General features: G+C 52.2%; 1 protein-coding gene across 2 annotated transcripts; it reads right to left on the bottom strand.

Moving 5' to 3' along the window:
• Nucleotides 1-85: 85 nt before the first annotated feature.
• Nucleotides 86-11,999, bottom strand: HSH2D (hematopoietic SH2 domain containing). 2 transcript variants are annotated; one of them, XM_070416298.1, is made up of 7 exons: nt 11,969-11,999; nt 8,453-8,603; nt 6,025-6,114; nt 4,827-4,992; nt 3,853-3,987; nt 1,729-2,117; nt 86-1,281 (listed from the first exon to the last, which is right to left on the bottom strand). In XM_070416298.1, the coding sequence occupies exons 2-7, from the start codon at nt 8,575-8,577 to the stop codon at nt 1,269-1,271; spliced, it is 918 nt and encodes a 305-aa protein (XP_070272399.1). In that variant the 5' UTR covers nt 8,578-8,603; nt 11,969-11,999; the 3' UTR covers nt 86-1,268. The 2 variants fall into 2 exon arrangements, with proteins under 2 accessions (XP_070272399.1, XP_070272398.1); XM_070416297.1 differs by having other exon boundaries at nt 86-2,117.
• Nucleotides 12,000-15,983: the final 3,984 nt, after the last annotated feature.

The raw sequence follows: 15,983 nt of genomic DNA, 5'->3' as shown, positions 1-15,983 counted from the left end.
TGTCCCACCCCAGGGGCCCCCAAACCCTAGTCCCCTTTTTCCTCAATCCCTGAATTCTTCAAAGGGCCTGAAGGTTTAACTCCTTATTTATTTATTTATTTATTTATTTAACATATTTTTTATTGATTTCAGAGAGAGGGAGAGAGAGAGAGAGAGAGCCATCAATGATGAGAGAGAATCATTGATTGGCTGTCTCCTGCACACCCCACATTGGGGATTGAGCCCACAACCCAGGCATGTGTCCTGACTAGGAATTGAACCATGACCCCCTGGTTCATAGATCGATGCTCAACCACTGAGCCACGCCAGCCGGGCAACTCCTTGCTTATTTATTCAAGCTGCCAGGAGAGGCCTCTGCGGGGGTGCCAGGAGGGCCACTCACTGAGACGGGCACAGTACTCTCAAGTTTATGAAGCACCCGCCCTTCTGCCATCTCATTGGTTCCCAGCAGGGCTGGCCGAGAACCAGCCCCTTCATTCAGAGGGAACAGAATGACTTGCCCAAGACCACCTCAAGTCATGGACAGAGGAGGGCTTGACCCCTGGCCCAGCTCACTCCACATCCCAGACCTCTACAGTCTGGATTTGGGGACCCCCACACCCACTCTATCAGCGACCACCCCAGGGGCCCCATCTGTGGCCCCAGTCAGTCCAAACAGTGGTCATTCCGAGTGGGACAACCGAGAGCAGCCCCAGGGACCTTCCAGACCCCCCCACTGTGTAGCATTTCTAGGGAGCCCACTCCCACCCTAAACTCCTCCTGTGCACCCAAAGCACCTACTATGCACCAAAGCCCTAGGATTTACATAATCCTACTGCTTCGTCCTGAACAAGAGGACAGTCTTACTCTTCTCCCCATTTTCCAGACGAGGAAATAGGCCCAGAGAGATCTAGTGACTCGCCAAAGGCCATACAGCCGTGCAGCCCAGGATTCCCCCTGCAGAGTCCACCACAGTCCCGGGCTGCCTCTCCCTTTTTAAAGCAAAGGACACATTTGCTTCTCCTAAAGCTGATGGTGTGCACCAAGCCCTCCACAAGTCTCATCTCTTTCATTTGCATGAGAACCTGGCGGGGAGGGAGAGGGTTGGGCGGGGAGGCCGTGTCCAGAAGGGAGAGCTGAGCCTGGGTGCAGGGGTTGTGGGCAAAAGGGCTCCAAATGACGTGACTTCCAACCCTGGCGCTCACACCCGTAGACTGTGACCGGTAGACGTTGACCATGCCTCTCCTCCTCTCGGAACCTGGCTCTTCTTTGAAATGTGCAGGAGGTGCCTACCTGATGGGCCTGCTCAGAGGCAGGAGTAAAAGGAAAGAATGGACACGGAGAGTCTCAGTGTGGGACTGGCACACAGTAGGTGCCCCAGAGCCTTGCTGTAACTTATTAACTGATTCTTCTTCTTCACATAACCAGGCCACCCTGGCAATTGCAGAGCCAGACCTAAGGATCGTCTCTATTACATTTCTCAGGCCCCAGAGGGCTGGTGGGTGGAAGGCAAGGGGTCCCGGTGTGAGCAGCCCCTGGCACCCAGGGTCCCAGAGCCAGGGCGGACCTCTTCGCTAGCAGTACCCAGGGGCAAAGGGTGGCGGTGGGCGGTACTCCTCGGGGACACAGTCCTCCTGGGGTTCCGCCAAGCCCTTGGGCTCTGATTTGGACACCTGTGAGGACAGGGCCCTCGCTATTGCTTGGTGCCAACCCCTGGTCCTCGGGGTCACCTCGCTCCAGCTGACTGACCTCGAGGCCTTCTTGGAGGAATCCCCTCTGTCTTTCCGAGCCTGAGGCTGTGAGGGGCTTGAGGGTGCCGTGGCCACAAAGGGCTCCGTGTAGACGTTCTCGGGGACCGCATCATCCGCTCCTGTCGCTGAGCCGTGAGTCACCTCCGATCGCTCGGGGTCCCGGAGTGATGACAAGCTCACGGTTGCCAGGTGGGATTTCAGCTGCTGATGGACCTTCTTGCCCGTCTGCGGGAGGGTCCTGAGGTTCCTCCAGAGTTTCTGGCAGGCCTCCTCCAGCGGGGCTTTCGGGGGGCAGGAGGAAGCAGCTGCCTCCGCGGGCGCTCTGTCCACCGCTGCCGACGGCGTCCTTTCCTTCTGCCAGTGGAGCGCGACTGGCTTTGCAGAGGCCTGAAACCGAGGGCCGGTGAGACCTGGGCCAGCACCCCTCCTCCCCCCAGCACTCTGACTGCCCCGGACACTGGGACCTGGGCTGCACCCAGACGCCCCAGGGCCGAGAAACGTCCCCATGTGAACCCCCAAACCTAACCTCGGGCCCCATCCTTTCCATTTTTGTCACCGGCTTCACGCCCTCCCCAGGAGTCAGCAAACCTCTTCTGTGAAGGGTCCGGGAGCAAACAGACCCTCCAGTCTGTCTCACTGCTCAGCTCTGCTGTTGTCCAGCGAGTGGGCCCGGGTTCCAATAAAACTTTATGGACACGGAAATCTGAGTTTCCTCTGATTTTCACGAGCCGTGAACTATTAACTGTCTCAAGCATTTAAGCACATAACTGTCTCTCCCATCGCAGCTTCTGAGGGCCGGGGCCTCGAAGGCCACACACAGCAGGCAGGTGGCGCTCAGGCGGGAGTGTGCTGACCCCTGGGCTCCCCCGTTCAGGACAAGTGCCTGGCACGTGTCGCAGAGGCTGTTGGTGGCCCACCCATATCCTCTTTTTGTTTTTTAATATGTTTTTTATTGATTTCAGAGAGGAAGAGGGAAAGAGAGAGAGAGAGAGAGATCAATGATGAGAGAGAATCATTGATTGGCTGCCTCCTGCACGCCCCACTGGGGATTGAGTCCGCACCCAGGCATGTGCCCTGCCTGGGAATTGAACCGTGACCTCCTGGTTCATAGGTCGATGCTCAACCACTGAGCCACTCCAGCCGGGCCATTTCCTATTTGTTTGTTTGTTTGTTTTGTTTTTGTTAATGCTCATCTGAGGATATTTTTCATTGATTTTTTTTAGAGAGAGTGGAAGGAAGAGGGAGAGACAGAGAGAGAGAGAGAGAGAGAGAGAGAGAGAGAGAAAGAGAGAAAGAAAGAGAGAGAGAGAACCATTGATGTGAGAGAGGGACATCGATTGGTTGCCTTCCGTACATGCCCTGACCAGGGCCGGGGATGGAGCCTGCAACCAAGCTACGTGCCCTTGATTGGAATTGAACCTGGGACCCTTCAGTCCATAGGCCGATGTCCTATCCACTGAGCCAAACTGGCCAGGCCCACTCATATCCTCTTTGCTCCCAGCTCCACTCCCAAATGCCAACGGCAGGGACTCTGCCTGGGGCCTTCTCTGGCCACCAGTGCCCACTGCGTCCACATGGCAGACCAGAAGTGCCAGAGAATCAAATCTCCCAGGAATAGTATTTGACCAATGACTGAGGAAATTTGGAGGATAAATACCCCAGCTCCCTCACCCCTAAGTGGTGATAACGGAGGGGGTGGGCAGACAGAAAACATGAAAACCCATAAGTAAACAAGACTTCAAATTTCGAGGAGTGCTATGTTGCAAATAAATAGGGTGATGGGTTGGAGAAGGTGGTGGGGGGAGTACTTTTGGTCTGGAGATGGGAGGGAGACGCTTGAAGAACTGATGGGAGAAGCCAGGCCTGGGAAATGTGGGGCAGAGCATACAGCACAGCACGTGCAAAGGCCCTGAGGTTGCTTGAAGCTGGGCTGGTGATGGGCAGAAGGAGGAACTGAGATTGCAGTCAGGATTCTAACCTTGGTGCCTTGGGAAATCACTGGAAGGTTTTAAGCTCGGAGCTACGGGATCTTACCTTCATTCTAAAAGCCTCTGGCAGCTGTTGGCCACCTCTGCTCCTGCCCCTGCCCCCCGGTTGGAGGTGCCAGCTTTCTGTCACATACCTCCTTAGGGGCAGCCACTGGATGGGAAGAAGGTTTCTGTTGTTCACTGGGACCAGGGGCGGGACTGGCAGCTTCCTCAGCCAGTGCGTTGTAACAAAGGAAGAGATCCTCATAATCCACGTTTGCTGGATCCTTCTGCGGACAGAGGGGACCTGCAGCTCAGCCCCAAGGAGGGGGATAGGGACGGGGCTGGGGTCCCCAGACCCTGGGAGTTGGAGCTCAGGAGCTGCTCTGACCCACAAACCTGTAATAAGGCAAGCTCCACGGAGTGCATTGTGGGCCTAGGCCAGTGATGGCGAACCTATGACACGCGTGTCAGAGGTGACACGCGAACTCATTGTTTTGGTTGATTTTTCTTTGTTAAATGGCATTTAAATATATAAAATAAGTATCAAAAATATAAGTCTTTGTTTTACTATGGTTGCAAATATCAAAAAATTTTTATATGTGACACGGCACCAGAGTTAAGTTAGGGTTTTTCAAAATGCTGACACGCCGAGCTTAAAAGGTTCGCCATCACTGGCCTCGGCCCTGCCCATAAACCGTTATAATGAGGTCTGCCCTGCCCACAGCAGCTTCTGAGGGCACAGGCCCGTCCACTGGGGCTTATGCTAGTCCTATAGATCAGCTAGGGCAGTGGTCGGCAAACTGCGGCTCGCGAGCCACATGCGGCTCTTTGGCCCCTTGAGTGTGGCCACGAAGTTTCAATCGCACTGTACATGCGCGCCCGCACGTGGTATTTTGTGGAAGAGCCACACTCAAGGGGCCGCAGTTTGCCGACCTCTGGGCTAGGGTTATACCTCGCACACGTGAAACCTTATAAAAACATCAGCCTGAGGGGAAACGAGGACCAGGAGGAGTGGGGCCGTGGGGGGCCAGACGCAGAATCACAAGAGGCTGAAGGGGACTGGGGGGAGCTGGAGGGCTTAGCCCCTGGGAAGACAACTACTGCCCACCCAGGTCCCAACCCTCACCTGCGGACAGGGCAGCTTCAGCAGCTCCCCATGTGGCCTCATCGGCTGCTGCTGGTGGAAGGTGATCAGGGCGTCCAGCGAGGCGTGGGCCTTCTCCTCCCCGGGGATTAGCACGCTCCCATCGTCCAGGAGCTTCACCATAAAGTGGCGGCAGCAGCTTTGGGCTCTGCAGAGACACTGCCAGGGTTGGGACAACCTGCTCCCTCATTTCATCCCCCCCCCCCCCGCGCCCCCCACCCCAAGTCCTTGAACTGGCAGCATCAGGGCTGCAGCCCGACCTCACAGGTTCCTATGTAAGCTTCTCTACTCATTAGCCATGTGACATTCGGTAGGTGCCTAACAGCACGGTGCCTCAGTTTCCCCTTCTATAACATGGGGCTACGAAGACTGACCTCAGGAGTTCTTGTGAAGATGAAACAAGGAACTGCAGGAAAAGCTTAGCTGGGTGCCTGGCTAGGGGTAAATGATCAATAGAAATGATCATGAAAATCTGATCAGGCTTCAGCCAGAGGCTGGGTGCCTGGCACTCTGCTCCATTCATGAATGGGTGCATTTATGAATGGCCTACGTGCTTTTAATCCTCACGTCAAGACAATTAATTTTAGCATCCTCTGTTAGAGATGAGGACTTTGAGGGAGGGACAGGAAGGTTGAGTAATTTGTTCAAGGCTACAGTGTGTAAGTAGCAGAACCGAGCCTTGTACTGTTTGACTCAGGTCCTAAGGTTTTCCCACTGTGGGTAATTCTGTAATGGAACCGTTGGGTTTTTTGTTTTTGTTTTTTTTTCATTCCTTTGGCCTGGAATTCTTTCAAAAAGTAGTTTGTTCTGCTGAATCCTCTGACTGGGATGCCGGATCAGGCTTTGAGGCCTCAAGTAGCTGGACTGCCCTGAGTTTCCAACACATTCTCCTTAGTGGAGTCAGAGTGTTGCCAAGCAGACGGCAGAAGGGAGGTGGATGGTTAGGGAAAAGAAAGGGCAGTCCGCTCTCAGGCCTCTGGCAGCTCCTGTTCTCAGACACACAGTCTTAGTGACCACAGACCCAAGTCTGCTGGATCCAGCCAGACCTGCAGCTGCTCACTCTTCAGCCAGATCAGTCCAGAACGTCCTACCAGTTGCTCTTGAAACCTGTGATATGAAGCCCCCTTTGCCCCCCTCCAAGGAAGCCTGGAGCCCCCCTGTCCCCAAGCCCAGACCTTACTTGTAGGAGAGTGTGTAGCCCACGTGACTGTGACTGACTCTGATGAGAAAGGATCCCAGTGGCTTCGACTCCAGCAAATTCTCTGCGTCCCTGGAAAGGCACACACAGGTGAGAGATGGCTGAGGTCTCGCCGCCCAGTGTACTGCCCAGTCCTTCCAGGACTGAACAACAACCGAAAACAAAATTGTTTTCTTGGTTGTTTCAGACTTTGGACTATTCAGGTGTCCCCCAGAGGTGGCGAAGGCCTCTGATGACCTCGGCCCCAGGGCCCACAGCCCCTGCCTGCCTTCCGATGCCTGGAATCCACTCAGGAAGGCACCTTTGGGTGGATCTGAGTACGACAGGTAACAAAGCAACAGCTGTTTCCAGATGCATTTGAGCTCAAAACCCAGCTCTGCTGTTCATTCACAGTGTGACCCCCGGGGGGGTCAGTCCCTTTCTGACCTGAGCTTCCTCAAGGGGACAGGAAACCCTCACTCCCAGGGCCAATGTGAGGACAGACAAAATGCGAGCAGCATGACAACTTCCGCAGGGTGCGAGCTTTCGAATTGTTCACCATTAGTACACTTGACCCTTGAGCTGACCTGCCAGGTCCAAGCAGATTTTTTCCAATAAATATACAAACTGGCCCTCTGTCTAGTATTTTTGGTCCGAGGTTGGGAATCCATGGATGTGGAGGGCCGACTGTATGCCTGGACCTACACCATTTTATAGAGAGAACTTGAACATCCGCAGATTTTGCTGTCCGTGGGGGGGTCCTGGAACCAATCCCCAGGGATACTGGGGAATGACTGTAGTTAAGGTTTTGAGGAGTCAAAAGTTATATAAAGGACTTAGAGTCGGCACCCCTAAACTGTATTACTATCGTTATTACTATTTCCTGGTGTGCACAGAGAGTGGCCTTCTATGGGGAGCCTTTGGACTCCTGTTGTCCAGTCCAGGGGCCATTGCCCACATGTGGCTACTGAGTGCTTAAAATGTGGCCGGTCTTGCCCGGCCGGTTGCTCAGTGGTTAGAGCACCGGCCCATGGACTGAGGGGCTCAATCCCCGGCCCCGATGTGTGTCAGGACACATCGATGTTTCTCTTTCTCTGTCTCTGCCCCTCCCTTCCACTCTCTCTAAAATCAATGGAAAATATGTCCTTGGGTGAGGATTAACAACAGCAAAATGTGGCTGGTCTGAATCAAGCTGTGCTTTTAGCACACAATACACACCAGACTTTAAAGACTCAGCACACAGCATAGGAAATATAGTCAAAAATATTGTAATAGCTACATATGATGTCAGGTGGTTAACCAGACTTATTGGGCCGATCGCTTCGTAAGTTATATAAATGTGTAATCACTATGTTCTACACCTGAAACTAATATAATATGGTATGTCAATTGCAACTTAAACCTTTTTTAATTATAAAAAATAAAGGCATGCCCTAACCAGTTTGGCTCAGTGGATAGAGCGTCGGCTTGCGGACTCAATGGTCCCAGATTCGATTCTGGCCAAGGGCATGTACCTTGGTTGTGGGCACATACCCAGTGGGGAGTGTGCAGGAGGCAGCTGATCGATGTTTCTCTCTCATCGATGTTTCTAACTCTCTATCCCTCTCCCTCTCTGTAAAAAAAAAAAAATCAGTAAAATATATTTAAAAAAAATAAAAAATAAATAAAGGCAGTACAAATAGAGGCGTGTGTATTCTGTCTCATGAGTGATTTATATGGTATTAATTACTTGTTGAAATGATAATATCATGGATATACTGTGTGATTAAAGATGTGATTAAAATTAATTGTTTCTCTTTGCTTCTTTTAATATAGCTACTAGAATTTTTAAAATTGCAATGTATGGCTCATATTGTATCTTATTGGCATGCCCCAGAACTCAGAAACCATGTCGAGTTCTGTCTCTCTTGCCTTTTGCAATGTTCCCTCAATTTCCTAAATGTCAAGGGTGGCAATACATGTTCTTTTCGCCATTTATTTAGAGCCGGGCCCTGGGGTGACGAAGTAGGTGAGTTTGTTCATCTCCTCAGAGCTCAGTCTAATGTAGAAAGTGCATGTTAGCCTATACCCGATAGACTGAGAGGAGCTGTTTGGGGCACTGTGTTAAGAAGGATTCTGAGGCTGCGTCCTGCCATCACTGATTGGTGATTCCTGGCCTAGCGAGGGGTTTGGGGGGGGTGGGTGAGGAGGGGGTTCTGTCCCGTGGCCACTTGTATAGAGAAAGCCAAGGTCCAGAGAGGGAAAATAACTTGCCCAAGGGCACACAGCAAGTCCAGAGGAGACAAGATTCAAGCCCGAAACTCCAAAGCCCTTTTCATCCTCTTAACAAACGTAGGTGAGCTGAGCACAGAATTGCACAGTGAAGACCTGCCCAGGCGGGGGCAGACAAAGAGGGTGAAAGGCAGGGTGGAAAGTGTGGGTGTGTCCTCACTGTCTGGAGATGGCACCATGGAACCACGAAGGGACTCCTCCTTGGACCAGCTGGCCCAGCTGTGTTTGCACGAACCAGTACAGTCGTGGGGGCAGCGGCGGGGGAAGCTTTCTGGCCTCTGTCATGGCTTCCTGAGGGGGATGGTTGGCACCTGGGGGCAGGAAGGAGGAGAGAGAGTCAGGCCTGGTCCACTTCCCGTCTTTACCTGATTCTCGCAGCTCATGGTGCCTCCTCTTTGGAGACGTCCTCCGCGCTGGACAGAGCAACCGGCTTGAAACTGGCTTGTGTTTCTTGAGCACCTACTATGTGCTGGCACTTTATGTATGTTCACTTATCGATTTTCTTCCAAAAATCCTCCAAGGATAATAAGAATAAAAGAATAAAAGGAAAGCCCTGGCCGGTGTTGCTCAGTGGATAGAGCGTAGGCCCACGCACAGTGTGTCTGGAGTTGGATTCCCTGTCAAGGGCACCACCTGGGTTGCAGGTTCTATCCCGGCCCTGGTCAGGACGCATGCAGGAGGCAACCAATCGATGTGTCTCTCTCACATTGATGTATCTCTCTCTCTCTCCCCCTCCCTCCCTCGCTCCCTCTCTCTCTAAAAACCAATGAAAAAAAATCTTCAGGTGAGAATTAACTAAACAAAAAAGAATAAAATGAAATAATAAGAATAAAAGGAGGTCAGAGTAAAAACAATGAAATAATGAGAACAAAAGGGAATTAATAAGAATATTATTATTTCATTACTGCAAGTGTTGGAAAATTGTCTTTATAGATACATGTATTTAAATTTAAGAACTGAATTTATTTAAATACTAAGTAACTACCAATGTCCCTGGTGGGAGGTGGAGATGGCCACATGATGAGTGAATGAAAGAAATAGCGGTCACTCAGAGGGTGCCATCAAGCGTTGCCAGGGTTGCGTTAAACACCACAGAGATGTGCCCCAAACAGTTGCTTCTGCCACCAGTGCCACCAGGCGTGGTGGCCATGAATGGCACAGCTGTAATGTGTCAGGTGCATGGTTAATTCACACCCATTCTCAATAATTTTAAGCTCAGGTACCACTAGGCTTTGTGAGCTAATGACACAGAGCTGGAAAACAGAGAAAAAAACCAGCACCAATTTGCAAAACAGTCTGAAGTTAGTGTAAAGCCAGCAGAAGGGCTGTGCCCTGCTGGGTGAACCCTCTCACTCACCCCAAACTGCCCCCCCCAATCTAATTTTTCAACCCTGTAGAACAGCGGTTCTCAACCTGTGGGTCGCGACCCCTTTGGGGGTCGAACGACCCTTTCACAGGGGTCGCCTAAGACCATCGGAAAACACATATATAATTACATATTGTTTTTGTGATTAATCACTATGCTTTAATTATGTTCAATTTGTAACAATGAAAATACATCCTGCATATCAGATATTTACATGACGATCCATCACAGCAGCAACATTACAGTTATGAAGTAGCAACGAAAATATTTTTATGGTTGGGGGTCACCACAACACGAGGACCTGTATTAAAGGGCCGCGGCATTAGGAAGGTTGAGAACCACTGCCCTAGAAGGTCATTGTTACCAGGCGGTTTCCACGGAGAGGGGCCCTGTTGACCAACCCGGTCAATATTGACTTCCTCCTGCCAGAAGACCCATGACAAACACACCCTTCAGGAAGCGACCCAAAGGAATTCTGGGACAAGTGGAATTGAATCTATTAAGCAATGTGTAATAAGGTAGGGTGGCAAAGTGGCTACGAGCCTGCAATCGGAGCCTGGGTTCAAACCCTCACTCCCCCACTTAGCTGCTGTGTGATCTTGGGCAAGTCCACGGAACCTCTCTGTGCCTGTATTTCCAACTGCGACTTGGGGATAATGGTATTTACCTAGTGCCGTGTAAGCCCTGACAGTGTGTGTGGGTTTTTCTTTCTTTTTGGTAACGCGAGCGCCTGACTTAAGCTTTGATTGCGGAGGCATCCATTTCAGCGATGGCAATCTCCAGTAAACATTGCCAGCCACGCGACTGAAGAGCCAAGCTGCCTTCCCCCGCTGCGGCTGCTTTGTTTTAGAGCAGCGGTTCTCAACCTGTGGGTCGCGACCCCTTTGGGGGTTGAACGACCCTTTCCCGGGAGTCGCCTAAGACCATCGGCAAACACATTTATAATTACATATTGTTTTTGTGGTTAATCACTATGCTTTCATTATGTTCAATTTGTAACAATGAAATTGGGGGTCACCACCACATGAGGAACTGTATTAAAGGGTCGGGGCATTAGGAAGGCTGAGAACCACTGTTTTAGAGATCTCGGTTGATTTCAATAATTGACCCTTTGGGCTACTTGCCTGTGTGCACGCTTGCTCTACCTCTGACCTCGCTGAGTGGTCCCAGGTGTGCTGTATAATTTCCAAGTCCTTAAGTAATACATAAACCTTTTATTTTTTGTTTAAAGTTTCCTGATGACTATGGCTTCAAGGGATCTTGAAATCATAATAAGAGCCACAAGGGCTGATCCAGTCACAACATTGGTATTGATTGGTAGAGACCAGCACAAAACACCTGTATTTATAATAAAAGTCCATGCGTCCAGTAGGGACCTATTCCGGGGTAATGGAGACCTCCTACTTACCCCTCAAGACCCAGCAGAAATATCCCCTCCTCCATGCAGCTCTCCTGCCTCTTCCCCCGGACAAAACCCTGGCACCCTTCTATGTCCCCCACCTTCCCCACAATTCTTGCCTCTGGCCTAGCCTTGCCTCATGGAGCTGGAGTGTCTGTGTCGGGTCTGTCTCCCCTATATTAGGGGTGCCCAGGGTCTAGGCCCGGACTAGATCCTTTTGGATTTTTCTGGGTCCCCAGCATCAGCACAGTGGAGGGTACAGGATGTGTGCTGATGAATAGATGGTTTAGTGATGAGTGAGGCCACATTAAGTTTCAAATTCCTGGCCCTGGCCCTGGAGCCTCCCCACCTCCCCACCTCCTCATCCCCTAACAGCATCTCTGCTCTACTCCAAAGTGATTACATTCTCTCTCCTTTTTTAAAAATATATTTTTATTGATTCAGAGAGGAAGGGAGAGGGAGGGAGAGATAGAAACAGCAATGATGAGAGAGAATCATTGATTGGCTGCCTCCTGCACGCCCTCTACTGAGGATCGAGCCCCAACCCAGGCATGTGCTCTTGACTGGAATTCAATCCAGGACCCTTCAGTTCGCAGGCCAACGCTCTATCCACTGACCCAAACCAACTAGGGCCGATCCAGTTCTCTTTCCCCTCCACACTGTTGCTATTCTTAGCCAGAACTGCTCTTTCCCCACCTCCAGCTCCATTTTCCAATGGTCACCTCCTGGTGCCTCCAAAAGATTGCTCATGCTTCTCTGGTCCTGCCAGCCCCGTCACCCCCTCTGGCCCAGCCTGGACCCCATGCTCTGTCTTCTAGGACTGGGTTGGGGCTGAGACTCTCAGGGGCCCAGCCTCACCCAGCATAGGTGGGCATGTGGCTGACTGAGGAGTCCCCACCCAGGGAACATACCTGGGAGACCCCTGGGTGGCCGAGGCCGAGGCCCTCGCTCTGGCTGTGCCCGTGCTGCCTGGAGGTGCCTGAGTTTCAGTTCAGGGTCCACACGTCAGCAGGGCGGGGCCCCAGGCGGTTCCTGTTTCCTTAAGCAGGTGAGCCTGGGGCGGGACCAGGACAACCCCTCTGTCCACACTCCAATGAAGCTGCTGAGCTGCAGGTGGAGGGGCACCCTTGCTCCACTCAGATCTGGACAAGCCTTTACTGAGCATCTGATGTGTGCCAGATCCTGAGGGGACAGAGAGGAGACCCCAAGACGGGCACAAGCCCCACCCTCCCAGTATCTACAATCTAGAGAGCAATGAAGAGAGTAAGAAATTGTCAATGTTGTTTCAAAGCAAACAGCAGGCCAGGAAGCAGGAACTGAGGTTGCAAGAACCCCCAGAAGGGGCCTAACGGAAGGGGCACCTGGGGGCAGATAGCAGCCAACTTGATTGGGGGGGCGGGGTGCAGAAAGAATAAATTAGGTAGAGGGAGCTGCACAAAGGGCCTGAGGCAGGATGGAGCCTGGGTAGTCTGAGTCTCACTGTGAACACAGGGCCACATTTTGACTTTTGTAAACAAAACAAAACAAAAAAACAAACAAAAAACTAAACTAAAAAAACCCCAGCCCTGAATGATGTGGCTAAATGGTTAGAGTGTCAGCCCATGTACCAAAGGGTCATAGGTTCACTTCCTCATTAAAAGCACGTGCCTGGGCCCTGGCTGGTTTGGCTCAGTGGATAGAGCGTTGGCCTGTGGACTGAAGGGTCCCGGGTTCGATTCCAGTCAAGGACATGTACCCTGGTTGCAGGCACATCCCCAGTAGCGGGTGTGCAGGAGGTAGCTGATCAATGTTTCTCTTCATCGATGTTTCTAACTCTCTATCCCTCTCCTTTCCTCTCTGTAAAAAATCAATAAAATATATATTTTTTAAAAAAAGCATGTGCCTGGGTAGCAGGTTCATCCCCGTCTGCCACCCCCCTCCCCCACCTAACCCCTTGGGGCACCTGTGGGAGGCAACCAATTGATGTGTCTCTGTCACATCAATGTTTCTTTCTCTCTCTCTCTCTCCCTCTCCGCTCTCCCTTCCACTATCTCTAAAAATCAATGGAAAAATATCCTTGAGCTCAGCTGGAATTGCTCAGTGCTTGAGTGTCGACCTATGAACCAGGAGGTCATGGTTCGATTCCCAGTCAAGGCACATGTCCGGATTGCAGGCTTGATCCCCAGTGTGGGGCGTGCAGGAGGCAGCTGATCAATGATTCTCTCTCATCATTGTTGTTTCTATCTCTCTCTCCTTTTCCCTTCCTCTCTAAAATCAATAAAAAATGTATTTAAAAAAAATCCTTGGGTGAGGATTAACAACAAAAACCCCCCAAACCATTTGAAATTATATTTTATTACTGCACTGGCATCATTATTATATATTCATTATTATTGTATTAATTTTTTACTGATTTAAAAAAACTAAAACTACACACATAGTGGACCCTGAGTAGAGAACCTGTGCTTAACGAATCAGCCAGCCCCAGATATATGCTGGCTGCCCCACCTTTCCTGTCCTAGGACACGGGCTAAACCACTTCCTCCTTTCAGGCAGAAATGGCCCAGATCCTCATGGCTGAGCTGGAGGGGCGGGGGACAGGGACCCCGTGGGCCTATCGCCCTGGCCCAGCTGGTTTAGATAGCCTCATTGCAGGCTCAAGCTGGGTGCCCTGACCACTCCCCGCTCCATGGTGGAGGGGGTTGCCTGCAGTCTGCGGTTTAACAGCCCCAAGCAGAAAACACGAGGAACCCATTTCTCACTCATCCACTGTGTGGCCTTGGGCGAGTTGCTCAACCTCTCTGGGTCTGCCTCTTCATCTGTGAAGTCACATGACACTAGCGCTCCTCAGATAGGAGAGACAACCTTCAGGTAGGCAGCAGGGGGCTCAGTTAACAGTACTGATACCAGGACTCTTCACTGTGACTTAATCTGATGCCTTTGTGTGTGGCTGGGGGAGATGCAGGCTTAGGCTCCAGACCTCCCAGGCCGGGCAACTCACTCCACCACTCTGATGCTTCATGCCCTCCACAGCCCAGTGAGCCGGCTCCTAGCCTCAGTGATGAGGGGAGGGGATCAGAAGTGCCCAGTGCCTCTTGTTAGAAAGCCTGGCCATTGGGGTCTCGTTTGCATGGCGTTCAGTCTACAGGAATGTGGGGCCTTATCAGTCCACCTCCAGCCCGGTCCCCCGAGACCCCATCAGAGGACTGCAGCCTAAGTCCCCCAACCTGCTTGGTGGATGTGGTCTCCCACAAACCAACATCCTCCCCTGAGAATCCCCCCCGCTCATCTACCCAGCCCTCAGTGACCACTGGAAACTGAATGGACAAGTGGTCCCCAGAGGACCTTCTGGAAGGGGGCCAGCAGGGAGATCGGGGCTGGGACTCAGAAGCCCCTTCCCCTTGACCCCAGGCCTGGACTTTCCACTGGCAGCTTCAGCTGGTGATTGGGATTGCCGTGGCTCGTGTGGGGTGGGTGGCCCTCCGGGGAAGTGACCACCATGCCACTTTGCCACGGATGTCAGGGGTGGGCAAGTCAGGCTCGTGGAGCTTCCATGGTGGGGGGTGGGGGGACAAGTTGGCCGTGAGACCTGAATTCCCATAGCCACTCTGATGATGAGGCGGGAGGGAGGCTGTCCTGGATGGTCAGGACCTGCACAAGTGGGCTGTGCAGATGTCAGAGGACTGCCGGGCCAAGGGCGCAGCAGGTGTGAAGGCACCAGGGCAGTGGCGAGCATGGGGTGAAGCAGGAGAGTAAGGCACACGGGCCGGGGTGAGGTGAGCCGGGAGGATGGCAGAGACACGGGAAGAGGTGGGCAGGGCCACAGCGTGCAGGAGCTCATGGTCCATGGTACACTGTGAGTTATATGGGGCCTGGAGCTCAGACTGGTGTCTGGGCTGGATGCACACAGAAGTCACTGGCCCGTCCAAAGGCTGGCCAATGGCTGGCATTCAGGAACTTGGCAGGTCAAGTTCGCTATGCTGAAATAAAGCCTTCCCAGCATGAAGAGCGGCTCACAACCATGCCTAAATGTTTGCACAATGTGGTTTATGCTAAATGCCGGCTTGCTCTCCAGGCTGCTGCGGTGCTGGAACACGCCTCGCCGCGGAGGTGCCTCCAGGACGAGCCCCAATAGAACCCTGGGTGCTGAGTCTCCAAGGAGCGCCCTGGCAGCTCACACTTCACACCTGTCACAGCTTGGCGGTGGCAAAGCGTGACCCCACGCCGAGAGGACGCCTGGAAGCTTGTGCCTGGTTTCCTCTGGCCGCGGCTCCACGCGCCTCTTCCCGAGCCATTTTCCTGTCCTTTGGCTGTAATACATTAGCGATACGTCAAGTCCCAGGGAACCAGTGACCTGGGTGGTCTTGGGGACCTTAACAGAGAAGAAACCCACTGGGGCCAGTCTAGAGAAGAGGCAAATGGTGGCCATGTGCCAGAAGCCAGGGGAAGCCGGACTGCGGGGGTGGGGGAGGAGGATGCTCCCGAGGTGAGAAAGGGGTCCCAGAGATGAGTGTGCAACTTGGCCGATGGATGCCAACAGAGACCAGACGTGAGGACCTGAGGACATGTGGGGGCTAATGCTGACAAGCAGGTTCAGCATGGGACATGGAAACCCACGTGGGGCAGAGAACAGGGTCTCCTGTTTTTCTATGGGGTCGGAAGCTTTATTTTCCACGCCAACCTTTGGATAATGGTGTCATCTCAGAGCCTGGGGCGCACACCACCTCTACTTTGATCCTGTCCAGACCCGAGGCCCCTGCTGGCCTGGGCTGTGTTTTAAATAACAGGCCTCTGCGAACCTACCAGCCAATGCCTGGCCACATCTGTCTACCCACAGAGAACTGTGGATATAAAATCCGAGAACTTTAAAATGAGCTTTAACTTGTTTCCCTTAAGTGTGTTTATTGATGTAAACAGCATGTTAAGAGATTCCAGGAACAGACTATG

Source organism: Myotis yumanensis, unplaced genomic scaffold (assembly GCF_028538775.1).
Source record: "Myotis yumanensis isolate MYYU_CA2020_CCGP unplaced genomic scaffold, mMyoYum1.0.hap1 SCAF_5, whole genome shotgun sequence".
Classification (NCBI taxonomy): Eukaryota; Metazoa; Chordata; class Mammalia; order Chiroptera; family Vespertilionidae; genus Myotis; species Myotis yumanensis.
The sequence above is the reverse complement of the archived record's forward strand: the minus strand, read 5'-3'. Positions and strand labels throughout refer to the sequence as shown.